Raw genomic sequence first — 16,612 nt, 5'->3', positions numbered from 1 at the left:
CATGGGGTCACAGCAACAGGACCAACTGATGAAACACATCTCCCACCCAGTCCTCAGCAGCTATTGTGCTGCTTGGTGGGAACCCCATGCCAAGACCACAGCCTGCTCCAACCCCTAGCGGTCCCGAGGAGAACCACTGCTGAGCACAAACACCACAAAACATCTTGCTTTCTGTGGCAATCAGGGATCACAGACACCATTTCAGAGGTGGATGTACCCCCTCCTGAGGAGAGCAGGATTCCTACCAACATGGATCACTCACCCATGTGTCCTTAGCATGGCCACCCTCTTAAAAGACAATTTTTTCCACCCCACAGGAGGAGAAGCGCTCTCTTGTGCTGCAGGGCAGCTCCAGGATGGTGCAAGAGGGACAAGGAGTTGGCAGCGATGTCGTTCATCTCCCTGGGGAGGAGAACAAGCTCATCCCAAGGATGCTGGATGAGGCTAGTGAGATGCAGTGCTGTGGGGAAAGGAAGTCGTCAGGACAGCTGTACCACGAACTAGTGTCCAACACACACTGCAGCATTTGCCCTGCTGCTCAGGACCTGGGAAGACCCTTGACGCATGGGTCCCCTGCCTCACCAAGTGGACTGGGACACCATGAGTGGGGTCATCCTGCCAAAAAGCATGCCCAAATGCCATGTCTCCTGCCAGGCTGGTCACACTGGCTTCCCCCGGTGATCCCCAGGGAGAAGTGGTGCTGCAAGGGTGGTGTTCATGCCACTGGGTGGCCATATTTCACAACAGCTTCTTCCATCACTTTGTCTCTGTCCCTTTTTGAATTCATATCTATGTTCTTGACCACCACAAGAAGCCATGGTTCCTGTTCCAAACCACAGGTTGAACCTCACCACCCCATCTCAGCTGGGACCTGCACCTTCCCAGGGAAGAGAAGAGGTTAGTCGTCTTCTTCTGACCACCCAAAATCCACCCCTCTGGGCCTCCAGACCAAAAATCTGTCACACAACCACATTTCAGGGATGTCCGCTCAATCCAGAGGAGATGTATGTGTGTATGATCAGATCTGAGCACAAGTTCTTCTGCCATCCGGTCATGCAAGCAATTGCCCCGTTGACGAGAGGAGGTTGACGCATCCAGTTGGCAAAGCTCCTGGTGCAAGCTGTGATGGCCACAATAGTGCCCTATGGAGGAAGATAAATCTTATATCAGTGCTCCTGTGGCTACATCAGGGTCTAGGAAGCTGGGTGCCCTCTCTGCAGAAGACATGGTGGTGTCCATGCTTAGCACAACCTCTAGCAGGCGTGGCCAGACACCCAGCTCCCGTGGGCACAGTGAGGGTGTTGCACAGTGGTGATTGCAGGAAAACCAGGGCTGTAAATCCATATATTGTTCCTACCCAAGACTCCATCCACACCCAGACCCCAACCCGGCCTGGGGGAGATGGGGGACAATGCATCTCACGTGGCTGGTGTGAGGTGGTGGTGATGTGGACGCAGAAGCCCATGGTACCACCACTGCTCCTCTCATGATGTAGGAAGAGGTTGATGGGCCCTAAGGGACGCATGCCCAGGCATGAGGATGGGGAAAGGTGCTGGGACCCCAAGGGAAGAGCATTTGGGGACTGCAGAAGACAATGTTGAGGGGATGGACCGATGGTGAGCAAAGGGAGGGATGAAGGGGGTCTGGGGAGGAAAAAGCATGTGAAAAGAGAGGGATAAGGGGATAAATGGGCCAGTTCTGCCTAAGCAGGTGAGTGGACACTGTGCTTGTCCCCGGTCAGTGCAATTTGTCTCATTAATTAGACTCTATCTCCTCATTAAGCTCCTCTTTGCCTGGTTGAGGGGCTCCCTGCTGTGTGTGCACGTGTGTTTGGAGGTCTGGGTGCCAGCAACGCAATCACACCGCAGGTCACAGCCAGGTGCTGGAGAAGCTGTCAGTCTGGGAGAGGTACTGGAGAGACTGGGGATGGTGAATTGGAACTGGTGGTACTGGGAGGTCCAAGGCAGCTACTGGAGAGACCATGGAACCTGGAGGCTGGCTGCTGGGAAGGCCGTGCAGGGTGCACATGGGTTACCACATGTGGCATCTCCGAACTTACACAATTTGCATTAAGTCTCATTTCTCAGGTGGCCACCCAGGGATGGACTCTACACGAGTCTGTCCTGAATTTCCAGCAGGCTCCGAGCCCCTCTCAGGGCAGCTTTGGACATGGTAAGCACCCACTCGTCCTTAAAAATCAGCAGTGCTCCCCGCTGCCTTCCCAACTTGGGGGAAACCCAACTTGGCAAACCCTCAAATCCATCTTCCAGCACCCGCAAGAAACTGCCCAATCTCCAAAGTAGTCCAAGTCCTTCTGAGCGGCAGCGGAGACCTCTGCAAACCCCAACCTTTCCATGGGGCTGCCTCAAGCTTCACAGCTCAAACGCAACCCCCAAAGCTTGAAGAGGAGCATGTCCAGGGCAGAGCTCTGCCATTTGGACGTGTGGCCAAGCTCTTCTCCCCTGCTCCTTCCAAGGCCACCACCTTCCCACTCAGGGACACCGACCCGCAGCTGAGAAGGGCACAGCGAGATACAGGGTGATGTTTGCTCCCTCTCCCTGTGTCTAATGAGTCCATCGGGATTATTTTCATTGTCTGTGCAGCTGGGAGGCAAAAAGGGGTGTCCGGGCCAAGTAATCCTTCTTACTTCATTTTCAACTGTTTTCAAAGCCCCTGATCAGACGACCCAGATGGTGCTAAATGGCCGTGAACAACCTTTAAACAGTGGGTTATTGTTGTGCTCATTGAGTTAGATAATTGTGATGGGCCTGAACTAATTAATTTCTACCCAAAAAAAAGCACTGAATCATGGTCTTTTGGCAATGCTGGTGAGAAGGACTTGTAAGCAGCTTTCTTCGGATTTATCCAGCCCTGTACGAACAGGGATCTCCACCGGGGGCCGCGTGCTTCCGTGGGCAAAAAATAGGAAAGCAAGAAACACCATCCCCATGCACTGGAGAAGGCAGCCAGAGGTGGGGTGGGAGGCTTTCCTGCATCCCATGGGGCAGGAGGACCACAAGCACCGCGGGATGCTCCATGGGCTCCTTTGCACCATCCGTCTGTCCTAACTCCCCTTTGGAAACCCCACGTTTGGGGATGGCCACGTAACACGTACAGGGCGGAGAGGCCAAGCATCACACCGGAGGAGAAGGCCCCCCGGGGCTGCGGTCATGCCGCGTTGGTCACGTTTCCTCCACCTCCCATCCGTCCTTTGGCTCCAGCTCTGCCAGCCACGGTCTCCAAGGATTTCCCTGTTTTTCTCATCACCCCTCTCTCGGCACCCGTCTTCCAGGCAGCCAGGGGTTTTTTCCAGTGTCCGGATAGTCCTGACTTGCTGGCAAAGCTTTCCTCCGCAGGGATTTTTTTTTTTGTTTCACAGTTCTAGGGGTGTCAAGCTTTGACAAAGCTGGAGGCGGGGAAATGCGATCTCGTTTCCCCAGCAGCTTGGACAACCCGCCAGATTAGGTACATCCTGAGCTGCTCCGGCATCCAAAAAGGTGCAGAAACAGGGGAAAAGAGTGATTACAGACACATTTCTATGTGAGAAGAGACAGGAAATATTAGGACTGTTTAGTCTGGAGAGGAGACAGGTCCACGGTGGCACGAGAACAGCCTGTGAGACGCACAGCACGGATGATCCTCTGGTTTCTCCATTTCTCATCTCTGACAAAGAAAGGGATGTGCAGAGCGGATGCGGGGGAAACGCTCGCCTGGCACGGCACAGGGGTCTCTATGGAGAGCTGCAAGCACCGTTTTAAGAGAAATATCACCTTTTTGGGGAGAAAACCCCCCACCTTGGCTGGGGGAAGTTGGTATGAGAACACACAGCCCAACTCATTGGGAGATGCTTCATCTACGAGTCAAAAATTCAAACCATCTCCAGAGCCATGGGCTTCATAGAGGACTTTCAGGGCAGCACCAAACCCAACAAAACCTTCTTGTATGTGACTTAATTTCCCCATGGCAGAGTCCTAATGATGCTGACACCCCAAATTGAGTGGAGCACGTCACCAGCCCCTTCTCTCCCGTCTCGTCCGGTGGGGAACAAGGCTCCAGTGAATGTAGCCGAGAGGTATTGGCTTCCCCTTGGCTCCTGAGCTGCCTGCGGGGAAGGGGGGGGGCTTCATGCAGATTAAGGTGAAAGCAGATATTTTGCATGACTGCAAATCCGATGCAATGGAAAACAGCAGGAGCCAAGGAAGTGAGTGTAGCTGGCAATTATATAGACATATAGTTTAGAGAAGTGTTTTGACTAACCTGATAATAGAGCATGAAATAGCATGGCTCTGACGTAAAAAAACCCTAAGACCCCGGAGGTAGAGCCAAGATTTCTGATGGTGGCTTGCCATCCATCCCAGAGCACACAGCCACGGGGTAATTCAGGTTGGACGGGACCCCAGGAGGTCCCTGGTCCAACCTCCGGCTCCAAGCAGGGATAGCTTTGAAGTTACATCAGGTTGCTCAGGGTTGCGTCCAGGCAAGGGCTGCGTTTCTCCAAGGATGGAGATGCCCCCCCTTTCCCTCAGTCCCTGTTCCAGCGTTTGATCAACCTGAAGGGGAAAACTTTTTTGGCGTACCTTCCAGCTGGACTGGGTCCAGCCTGGCACTGCCTGCCTGGTACTGAGGACCCAAACTGGACCCAGTGCCCAAATGCTCTCTGCAGAGACCTAAGGTGTCGCAACACAGGTTGCACCTGCCATGAGATATCTGATGCACTTATTGCACACAAAACAGATTGCAGCAAGAGGAGAGAAGGATCGCAGGAGGGCTGGCAGGAGATACAGGTCCCACAGAAGAAGCAGCAGGAGACACAGGTCTTGCAGAAGACGTGGCAGGAGATGCAGGTCCTGCAGAAGCAGCGGCAGCATGCAATTCAATCACAACATCTTCTCCCTGAGGGTCAAGAAGAGACTGCGGTGAGGGGACAACAGCCTCAGCCAGGGATGCTGCATTAAACACCCCTGTGTGTTGCTGTTGTCCCATGGACCCAAATCCCTTCCAATGGGAGAGATGCTGCTGTGGTCCAATTGCATGGATGCACCTGCAAATACCCCGAGGAGCCCACAGAGTTCAACAGAGCCGTTACCCAGCGGTGGCGAGAATTAGCCATGTTTAACCCACATGCAAAATGCTGGCAGAGACTAAGCAGATACAGGCAGGGTGGCAAAGCCCATCGATGCCACCTCAGGCCTCACGCAAGAAGCCTTCTCCTTTCAGGGCTGGGTGTGCTGATGTTCCCCTCTCCTCCTGGCTCAGGCCAGGGATGGTGTCTGGGTCCATGACAAGTTCTCTTGGACAGGGCATTTGAAGACCCGAAGACCCAAAACCTTTGGTGTCATACAAGCAGTGTTTGAGTGTTTGCTCTGAGTCTTTTTTCTCTCAAGACATCGGGAAACCTCTATGTGATGGCATCAAGACACATGCTGCTCCTCCAGCTCGGTGGTGCCACCAACGGGTGCTGGCTTTCTGCTCACGGGTTTTATCCACACCAGCAAAAGGTCCAAGCTGACTGAAACTCCTTCTCATGCTCTGTGGCTAATTCAAGAGGAACGTGGGGAAGGCAGTCCAGAGCAGGGGGACTTTGGCCGGGTTGTGCAGGGAGGTCTTGGAGAGCTCCATCTTCATCTTTCCCTCACCATGCATCATGTCTGCAACCACAAGCTGAGGTTTTTCCTTGCTCATAGATGTGAAAGCACAGTCAGGATTGCAAGGTTTTGTTCCTAACCCTTGAACAGCTCAGAAGTTAGTCACAACGAGCACAACTGGACAATGACAGGGCTGCAGACCTCGTTCAGAAGCTCTAAGGAAGGCGGCCCAGCTGTAAAGAAAGACTACGAAGGTGCTGAGCTCAAGGTAAGGGGAGCAAATGCAACCATCAGTGACAGGGTCATGGGCACTTGGGTGGGCAATGGCAGGGCAGGGTGGTCTCAGCCCTGCACATGCCAGGAAGGATGCTGTCCCTGATGGTCCCCCAATTGTGGTGGGATGGGTGCCCGCGTGATCAGGGCTGAAGCAGAGGTGGCCGTGAGATGTGTGGCATGTCCACAGGGAAGGTCCCCTACAGACCCTGGGAGCACCCTGTTAAACCCTCCTTAGAAAGCCCATCCCTGCCCTCCAAGCTCAGTGTCACAAGAGATGAGAGGTCCCGTGGCGCTGGGCCAGCTCTGCCCCAAAATCAGCCCCGGCTTCATGGCTCGTGTGGAAATGGCGTGATTCCTGCAGAGGCAAAAGGACACCGGGAGGAGGAGCGGGGCGAGGGAGGCGATGCCACCAACCGTGAAATGGCTTCTGATCTGTGGCTGCTGATCCAATTAAAAGGGTTAATCCCCAGAGATGCCCCTGTGGGTAAAGCAGCCTCTAAGAGGTCCCCCGTGGAGAGGCATGGTCATTAGGGCATGCTCCTGGCACGGCCGGGTCTGGTGTATCACTGACACGATTACAGATTACCCACCGCTCACAGCCCCCTCCAACCCCACAGCAAGTCCCTCTGCTCCTCCTCGGCCACATGTCACTGGGCAGTGCTACGTGCAGAGGTTGGTCACCAGCCCACGTGGCCCCTGGGCACATCTCCAGCTCTCCTCTGGGATCGTTTTTTACAGTCCTTGGAAAAATAAAGGTCTTTGACACTGGCCAGCATTCAGGGTAAACCATGGTGAGGGTGATGTCTTCTCCCTCCCATGCCACTGCAGGGAAGGAAAAGCCAGAGGGCCAAAAAATTTATGGCTGGAGAAGGGAAAGGATGGATGGAGAAGGATGGATGGATGGATGAATGGATGGATGGGAAGGATGGATAGGGAAGGGTGAGGAACACACCTAAGAAACCCATGGTTGCAGCTCTGCCATCTGCAGGGAGAGCTGAGCCTACTCCTCAAATCCCTGTTGGCTCAGGGATCACCTCAGCTGGGTAAGAGCCCTTCCTGCCTCACTGCAGAGAACAGAGGGGAGGCTTTTGGGTCTCCGTGGGTGGAGACAAGCTGTCCTGTGCCACCCGTGGCCGTGTCCCTCTGACAGCAGACACCAGTGCTGCTCCAGGACCAGTGCAAGGCTTATTCCTCCAACCAAACCAGCAAAAAGCAGCGATGTCCTCCTTTTCTCTGCCAGGAGCCGGCAGCCGAACTGTGGCACTTGGCTCCTGCCTACCTGGAGCTCGCCCCTTTGGTCTGTGCTGCCACAGCGAGCGAGGGGGAGCAGCAGCCAAGGTGAAAATGTTTTACTGTTCAATATAAAATTTATGGGGTGCCTTTTATGACAGCGTCCCAAAGCAGGGCTGCAGTAAAGGGATAACTAAAAGGCAGCAGAAAGCCTGACTCACAACAACAGAGAGCTGGCAGTGGCGTAACGCCTGAGGTGGGGGAGAAGCGGGCACCGGAGAAGATGAGATGTTGCTCGGAGGCAGCCAGGGCCCGGCGGTGCAATGGTTCTGGGAGATAAAGAAAGTTATGGGAGGATGGGACAGTCACATCATGCAAATGGCGTCTTTGGAAACTTCCACATCTTCCTTTCATGGTGGGTACGCTCAGCACCAAACCCTGTGTGCTAGGATCAACTTCAGTGCAAGGACAATGGCAGCAGGAGGAGCAGAGCATACCCAGTCCACCTCGGAGCACCAGGGCAATGCCATCTGTGTTTCCCAGGAATGGACCAGGCCGCAGCATCACCTCTTGGTGGGAAGCTCCTTGGGATGAGACCGCTTCTCCATCTCCATCTCGCATCTCCATGAAATCTCTCTCCAAAGAATCTCTCTCTTGCTTATTGCTGTTAATCTCCAAATCTCCCTGCCCAAGGCAAAGCTCAGCCACGTGTCCAGGGTGATACAGCACAGCAGCTCTGGGGTTACTCCAAACACGCAGTGCTTTTTAGAAGAAACATAATGTCCCATGCTCTGGGTAGAGACTACTCGGTGAGGGACGGCAGGGACCTCACCCAGGCAGGTTCCTCTGTCTCTGCTCACCAAAGGGTTTCTCCTGGCTGTGGAGCAGCCGGCACCATCCACCACCCTCCTGGAGATGGTAGAGGAGCTCTGTGTGCACAGCACTCAGCTGATTTGCACCCAAGAGGTCTCCTGCCCATCTCCGGGCTCAGCATAACTCATATGGGCTCAATATAACCCATACTGGGCCCAGTAATCTATACTGGGATCGGTAATCTATAGATACCTGCAGGAAACCTAGTCTGGGCTGGGCAGTGCTGGGTTTGCGCTGGTTTTCTCCAGGCCATCCCTAGGAACCCAAGCAGGCGGCTTCATTTCAAATGCCTGCCGCTTCTGGTAAACGAGCGTAAATGGGGCCTCAGCTCTGCTTCAATTAGAGCACGCAAGAGCGAGTTAATTAGGCTGAGGAGTGAGGGGTCAGGCTCTGCCCGGGGACTGGCAGCATCCTCCCCGCTGGGGCACGGCTGTGGTCATGCATACGGCCATGGGGCGAGAGGATGGTTTCACTCCCATCCCTTTGCCCCACGCCACAGGGGACACCTCCCAGTGCCCAAAAACATCACTGGGATTTTTTCCTGAATAAATTTAACCGCGTCGGCCCCATCTCCTGGATCATCGCACAGCTCCGGTGAGCGGTGCCGGGTCGCTGCCGACCGGCTGCTCCGATTATCCCCCGTTGCTCCTTGCTGCGGGTTCACTGGAGCTGTGGACACTTTGCTCTTTGGCTTCTCGGCCCTTTGGCCATGCACAGACCTGGTTTCCATCCACATCCTGAGCGCGCGGCAGCAACCGCTGGTTTTTTGGGAGCGTAACGAAGAGAGAAGGGGAAGGCACGGCTGTCCCCGGGGTGGGAGCTGCTCGCATTGATCCCTTTACAGCCCCACGTGAGCAGTTGCCTGTCCAAGAGAGAGCACCTGCACTCACTTAGCAGCTTGTTGGGCGCCCATCCAGCACGCCAGGACCTCCCGGTTCCTGGCCCGGGTTTGCCCCCAGCCTTCGCCTGACCCTGGTGCCCCAAAGCTCTGTTTTCAGCCCCAAACCGGCTGCGCACCGTAAGCGAGTGGGGCGGGATGATCCCCTTATGATGAGCAAAGCATCCGTGGGATGCTCTCTGCATGCCTTGATCCCGCATCCCAACCCTTAGGATGCTGCCTGAGTGAGTGAAGGGGATCAGACCCCACCAGGATGGCGGGGGGGAAGGCGGGGAGGGGCAACAGGGCCCCCCTATGGGGGAAGGAGAGCCAGCAGAGGAGGCTGAATCAAGAAGACGCTTTAATCAGATTTATCAGACAGATCTGGATCTCCAAATAAATAGATTTATCAAAACAGAATAAAACAAGAAACCAGGGATAAATACATGTACCAAAACAACCTGAAAATCCCCCAAAGCTATTTCCAGACAGGGGGAGGGCGATGCTGGCTGCAAGCCCTCCTCCCCACGCTGCAGAAATGGTCCTGTTTGCCCTTTGGGAGATGCCTCTCCTGTGAATACAGCCCAGTAGATATTATGTAGAATATATATAAATATATAGCATAATAACATGCTTAGTAGCGACCTTAGTGCAGTGTTCGGGGTCTCAGACCCTGTCAGCAGGTGGGTCCTCCCAAAAACTACATCTTCAAGTGACCTGCAAAGAAGGGAAAAGAATCCTCCCAGCTGAAACAGAGGAGAAAAAGCCCAAGATTTTTCAAGAAATGCCCTTTGGAGGATATTCAGCCAAAGAAACCCTTTTGCAGATCACTGGGGCTCTCAAGAAAAGAAATCAGGATGATTTTTCTCTCCTCGCAGGTCATCCTTATGCCGGCGGTTGGTAAAAAGCATGGTCACGTTCTGCTTTACTGCTAGCTCCTGATGCTCTTCAGAAATCCCGGGGTGTCAGGAACGTATCCCCAGTCTTCACATCGCACCAGGTCTCGCATCTCCGCCGTCTCGCCTTCCTCCCTCTGCACACTCGACATCTCCGGTGGCAGGAGACGACGGCCGGCCTCTTCCACTCCCCGGCTGGAGAGAGGCACCTCCACGGCTGTGGCTGCAATGCGGTTCCATTTGGTTCGTTTGCTGGAGTTTCTGTAATTTACACTAGTGTTACCCTTTATTGCTGTGCCAGTCTATTTAATAATGCAACTTTTTTTTTTTTCTTTTCATATATATGTGTATGTGTGTGTGTGTGTGTGTGTGTAGATAAATCAATAGCTAGATTAAAGTGTTTTTCTTTACAAGTTCTTTGTTTCTTTCTCTGGGCTCTCTGTCATCCTCAGCTCTGACGTCCGGGCTCGGAAGATGTTCCAGTGACCTGGATGAGCAGAGATGGACACTCGTTAGTAACAACCCTTGGAGCAGGAAAACACAATTTACCCCACGCATAGCACCCTCCGCACGGGAGAGGACCCACAAGAACCACGCTGGGAGGGAGGTGGGGAGAGAGGGCTACCCACAACATTGGCCAAGGCCAGATGGGGCCCCACAGTCTGGTCCTAGACTTTGCCATCTTGCAATTAAAATTGTATTATTTGAGGTCAAGGGGCCCTTTATACCTCCTGCAATGCAATTAACAGCACAATCGACAGCATAGAATCAGAATCATAGAATCGTTTTGGTTGGAAGAGGCCTTTAAAATCATCAAGTCCAACATTTCCAACGCTTTCCCTGGAAACCACTCGCATGCTCTTGAAAGAAAAGGAGCTCAGCCCGAAACAGGGATAAATCCTTCCTTCTGCCTCCTCAAACGATGCTTCAACGTGAGCGGTCAGGGCCATGTCTGGGATTGGGGCTGACTCCCTGCCTCTCGGGGGGAAGAAGCATTTCATGGGCTTCTCTCCCCCCTTCTCTCAGTCCCATTTCTTTGGGGTGGGTTGCTCAAGACCCCCACATTTATATTTATTTTTATGCTGCTACCCCAGCCTTGGCTCTTCATGCAGGGCTTTGCGACCACCTATGCAGGGGAAGATCCTGCTGCAGAAGGAGGAGAAACCCCCCTGTATCCCCCCACAACTTCACCAGTGAGCTGCAGGCTCCCCGCAAAGCAAATGCATCGGTGAGAGCTGGGAAACACCCCAAAAACTCGCACAAAGTGTCCCAATCCCTCTCCTTCCTCCCCCAAAACACCAGCATCCCCAGAGGTGCAGGAGGTGGCTGAAGGTGCTTTCCCTCTAGGTGGTTGCTTCCCTTGTAATCCCAGCAAGGATTATGCAGCCCTAATGTCGTCATCCCCGGGGGGGGGGGGGCATATTTTCTAGCTGAATTAATCTCCTGTTGTGAAGAAATCACCGGCCAATGCTTTCCTAGAGCTTGTGGCAACGGCAGAGGGATGGTTTCACAACAGGGTTATTTGTCAGGGGAAACTGAGGCAAGAAGCAGTGGGCACACACCGGAGACCCCATCAGGTTGCGAAGGCTAACCTGGGAGCAGGGACTTGAAAAACCCTCCAGGGTTTGGTCAAGAGATGTTGTCTCGAAGGGACTGGAAGTGAAAACAACTCTCCACCCTCCCCAGGGCACTGGGCGTGCTGGTATGCACTGGGCAGCAGCATCGGTCCCAGCTGACCCCATGACCTGCGGGTGCTGGACAATATGGGAATGGCTCCGATCCGAACCTAACCCATTAAACTCTAACCCAGCCCTGGCGAAGAGGCAGCCAGCGGGAAATAACACGGCAGTTTCGCTCCGCACAGGCACTCTCGGCATGTGCACTGGCATTCCTGCTTTTTGTAACATTTACGCACATCCAAGAACATTAAGAATGATTTTTAAAAATATTTCAAGAGTTTATACTTTTTTTCAAATCCCTTGCATCATTTCACTTCCCCCCCCCCACCCCACCCCCTCCCCAGTAACGCCAGATGGATTAGATATAAAAATCAAACAGTTTTACAGGCTTTGGAGAGACAAAGCCTTTGGATTTCACAAGCGCGCATCCACTTTTAGAAAGCTGGCTGCCCTTTCCGATACCATAAAGTGAAAATGCGGCTGCTAACCAGGAGTGTTGCATGGGTGTGTGAAGACAGGTCAGCCCCGACCCGTCTGTGTTTGCACAAGCTTCTCCCTACGGCTCAGCTCTCCACGCCGCGCCGGGATTTAGGCAGCCTTTGCGAAATGGCAGGAAAACACGGGGGTTGTTTGGGGCAGGGTCTGACAAAGGAGCAAGGAAATGGGATTTTTTTTTTATTTTTTTTTTTCTCCTTTCTTTTCTCTCCCTACCTTCGTTCGTCCTGGTGATCAGCCTGAAGTTCTGTGCTTCTTGCTTGAATTCTTGTTTGCTGATCTTCTTGGTCTGTATCAGATGAAATATTCCTGCAGAGGGAAACACAGGGCATCAGGCTCTGCGACGCTCGGTTTAAGGCTCAGAGGGGTTTGGACGCACAGCGCTCTGTCCCCTCCTGAGATGCAGAAGAGAGACACAGGCTGCACTGGATGCCCCGGGGTCCTGGTTCGGTGCGGGACCTGCTGCCAAAGCCTGGTGGGAGTTTGGGAGTGAATCCAGGACTGGCCAAGAACTAGGAGAAATCTCGTTTGAAAACGGTGAGTGCTCGTTAAATCAGAACACGGCAGGGACAACACCACAAAGCAGGTGAAAGAATAATAAGACTTCGTTGCTCTGGAAAGCATCTCGCACTGGAGGAGGTCTCATCTCCCCAGAACCATTAGAGAAATTAAGGTGACGCCAATGGGCTCCCCCTCTCTCTCTCTCTCTTGCTCTTGACCATCTACCTTCCCTGACCGCAGAGGCCCCTCCATCCTCAGATGTTTTCCTTTCCTGGAAGCAGCCGGAGACCAAAGTTTTCCATCTCTCTGCCCCCAGCCCTGAACCTCCTCCAGGACAGAAAAAAACCACGAATGACCTCAGCAGAGATTGATATTTCTGTCCGTGCCAGCACCGTCCCGTTAGTGGAGGTGCCTGACTCAGACATTTGACCCAAGAAAACCAGAACCTGCATTTAGCAACGGAAGCGACCTTTCGGCAGGATTAGGGGTTACGATATTCATATTTGCCTGCGAAGCGTGACAAACCAGACAGGTATGCCTGGCACATCCTTCCCCACCTCTCACCCGGGCTCCTCGTGCGTCCAGCCTCTCGCTACCGGCAGACGTGAGAGGCAACGTGGTCCCCCTTATTTGGTTAAGAGACTTTCCCCGATTCCCAGCAGCAATTACACATAAAAAGAGTATGTAACAAATGAGAACCGGCTAGCAATCCATATAAACGAGATGTTATGGACTGTGGAAAATTAATACAGGAAGTCAAAGACATCCGGAGAAATATGTGGATATTTGGACTATTAATAAGTCCTTTAAGTGGATCAGAAAAAGAAGTCCTACCAGTAACAAAAGAAGATACGGGATGAAGATAATAAAACTGTTAATGACGCAAGAAAGGCACAAGTGTTCAATAAATCCTTCTGGTCTATACTTAGAAAGGAGCAGAAGGGTGTGCTTATAGTCCCTGTGGCTGATGAAGCACTTTCCAGTACATTAGTAACCAAGAGGATATTTTAAACAAGAGCTACAAGAGATAAACATCTTTTAATCAACCGACCTAGATAATGTTCACCCAAGAGCCCTCGGAGAGCTGGCTGAGACCTTTGGCCCCACGGACGGTCGTTTCTGACGGATGCCAGGACCTGGGGAGCAGCGGAAGAATGCAGACGATGCTCCAGCACGCACAAGGAGAGCACGAGGTGGCGCAGATAAGAATAGCCCGCTGAGCCTGTCATCCGCCGGAGAGGCAACAGGGGATGGAGCTGGTAAAAGGTGATGCCGTTTCCCGGTGAGCAGATCCTGTCCACCAGACAGGACCGTTCTATGCAATGTTTGGGATGAGATGGAGGGAGGTGGTGGGGCTGTCGGGCACTTGCCACCCTTCTTGGTGCTTTAAAGGGGGCTTATAAGAAAGATGGGGACAGAATTTTTAGCAGGGCCTGTGGCGATAGGACAAGGGTTAATGTCTTTAAACTGAAAGAGGGGAGATTCAGAGCAGATATTAGGAAGAAATATTTTATGCTGAGGGTGGTGAGACACTGGCCCAGGTTGCCCAGAGAGGTGGGAGATGCCCCATCCCTGGAAACATTCCAGGTCAGGTTGGGTCGGGCTCCGAGCAACCTGGTCTAGTTGAAGATGTCCTTGCTCATGGCAGGGGGTTGGAATAGAAGGCCTTTAAAGGTCCCTTCCCACCCAAAACATTCTATGATTCTATGCTTTAGGCACTGCCTCAGGACCAAAAAACAAGTGGAGTCCAGTAGGGCGCAAGGAATGAATTAAGGATCAGCCCCATCTCCTCCAAGGCAGCAATTCATCTTTCCTAATTTTGAAGAGATAAGTTCTTCCAGACAGCCATTCTGCCCACCCTGAAATGGATGGACGGGACATACCTTCACCGCTTCTCTCTGTGGACTACATGAGGAGCCAACATGACTCTTTAAACATGATATTTAGCGCTGGGCTGAGGAGTGAAGTTCAAGAAACCGGTCTCAGTACTTGCTAAATCAGCTGCAAAACAAAGCTCCAGCAGGTGCACTGAGACAGGAGCGTGGGTGCACATGGGTGTATGAGACCCACCCTAGCAGGACACAACCTTTACCCAGAGCCCTGCACCCCATTTTGGGCTCTGAGCTTCTAGAAAGACAGAGAGAGTCCACAGCAGAGCCATGGGAAGGACCAAAGGACCAGAAATTTCTAACATCAAGGAAAGACTGAAAAAACTCAACTGCTTAAATTGTGTAGGAGAAGACAGAGGCAGGACCTAATGGCATCTGCAGAGGAAAGGAGTCTGCTCTTCACACCTGCGGTGGAAAGGATGAGAAGGCAGGAGCTTGAGGCTACACAGAGGCTGCACATTGGGAAAAGTCTTCCCTTAGGAAGGGTTTTGTGGCTCTGGAAGAGATTACATGGGCTGTCGAGTCTCCGTGGCAGGAGATCTTCAAGCACATGCCAGAAGAGGGCAAGGACAGCTGTTTTGGAACCTGCAAGCCCCCTCCAGCCCAGATGTGAGGTACACCAGTGTGATGAAACACTGGGGATCGCTGAAGGTCCCAGAGGTGCAGGTTTTCAGAATAGTAAGGAATATTTTGGTCAATGTCTAATCAAAAGCCTGGCAGGGTAAATGTGGGAAAGAAGTCCATGGGGTGACAGCAACTCCAAGTACAGCTCAGGCCTCCAGCAAGGCAGGGTGAAGGGCAGGAGTCAACAACAGAGCCTCCAAACCGTGCTGGTCCCTCTCTGATCCTGCCTGTTCCTTTGCTGTCTTCACTCCCCATGATAATTCCTGCTCTAAAACACCAGCAAGTACCATTTCAAAACTTCTGAGGTGTTCAGATGCCTGAAAGCGTGGGGAAACCCCCACTGCAACTCATCTGGGAGCTGGTGGTGCACTACCAGCAAGCTGGTTAAAGCTTTCAGCTGGGTGTTGGCACTGGTTTCTCCTCCCAACTCCTGCCTTGTGGAGGAAACCATTCTGGCACAGAAATAGATGAGGCCACGTAGGTATCATAAGCCCATACAAAGGCAGATGGACAGGTTCCAGGCGCAACTTGCAGTCTCTTTTCTCTACACACGCTGCTCTGTTGGTAGAGTGATGGACCATGGAGAGGTGGAATCCATATGTGACTGAGCTCATGCTCTTTCCCAATAGTAACACTTTGCTCTGCCAAGCAAAAGAGCTGTGTTGGCCTCGGGGACAAGGGCCTCCCCTGTCCTTGGCTGGCAGGGTTCGGGAGCTCCGTGCAGACGTGAAGCTTTTGGCCTCAGAAGGTGGCAAGAAGGTTTGGGTGGCGACCTCTGCCAAGGAGCAAGGAGAGGAAATGGTGGGGCCCAGACAGTGCAGGCTCAGAGCTGTCCTCCAGCTACAAGGTGCCATTGTAAAGGAGGCTTTGCCGAGGCAGGGGGGAGGACGGGGAGAGGGGCACCGTGGAGGACGGAGGATGGCAGGGGGAGAATGGAAACATGGTGGCAGCCACAGCTTCATCTCTGGAGTTAATTTCTCCAGATACTATCTACATGTGCCCACCCCCGGCAGCTGGAAAGAGCCAGCCCCAGGAGGCTTGAGGCCTCCTTAGGGAGAGAAGTGAGACATGAACATACCCAAGAAACCAGAATATCTGCCTACACATGTCCAGAAGACACCCAGCTACCTGGTGTGAGGGTTGCTGTATCCATTCTGGGGTGTGACCAACCTCAAGTGCTCAAGGCTGAAGCTTTTGCAAGGAGTAGAGTATGTCCAATGAAGACTTGGGGTTGGGGCGCTGCAATACTTTCCAGGGCCCAAGAGAAAGACAACACAAATATTTACTGGACCAAGCGCCTCCAGTAGAAATAGGCTCCTCTGGTCCATAAGAGTGTTGCAAAGCTAAAGGTATGGGGACAGAGCAAGAGATTTGGTGTTACTTGATGGTGTATCTGCTGTGCTTTGACCTTTGGAGGACACACCAACAGAACCATCCAAATCCACCCATCCAAAAAGTGAGCTGGGGGCAATTCAACCCCTCCTGTGTGCACCTTCGCAGCAGCTCTGCCAGCTTTGCTCCCAAAGATGGGCGTACTGGGGCGGGGGGGCGAGCAAAAGCAAAAATATGGAATGACCAGAACAACTTTTTGTTTTGTTTTCCATGTATGTTTGGCATGCAAGCGGGCAGGTTTGGTGGAGCAGCCCCATGGCCCATGCTTTGTTTGCCCACGTGCTGTGCCTCTGGG

General features: G+C 52.9%; 1 protein-coding gene across 1 annotated transcript in view; it reads right to left on the bottom strand.

Moving 5' to 3' along the window:
• Window positions 1-9,464: 9,464 nt before the first annotated feature.
• CHRDL2 (chordin like 2) overlaps window positions 9,465-16,612 on the bottom strand; it is a 32,815-nt gene continuing 25,667 nt past the window's right edge. Inside the window, 2 exon segments of the mRNA XM_063325025.1 lie at window positions 9,465-10,224; window positions 12,128-12,220. Coding sequence (XP_063181095.1) covers window positions 10,145-10,224; window positions 12,128-12,220 — 173 coding nt within the window. The 3' untranslated portion in view covers window positions 9,465-10,144.

This window comes from Chroicocephalus ridibundus, chromosome 1, assembly GCF_963924245.1.
Source record: "Chroicocephalus ridibundus chromosome 1, bChrRid1.1, whole genome shotgun sequence".
Lineage (NCBI taxonomy): Eukaryota > Metazoa > Chordata > Aves > Charadriiformes > Laridae > Chroicocephalus > Chroicocephalus ridibundus.
Note: the sequence above shows the minus strand (reverse complement) of the source record. Positions and strands in the feature narration are given on the sequence as shown.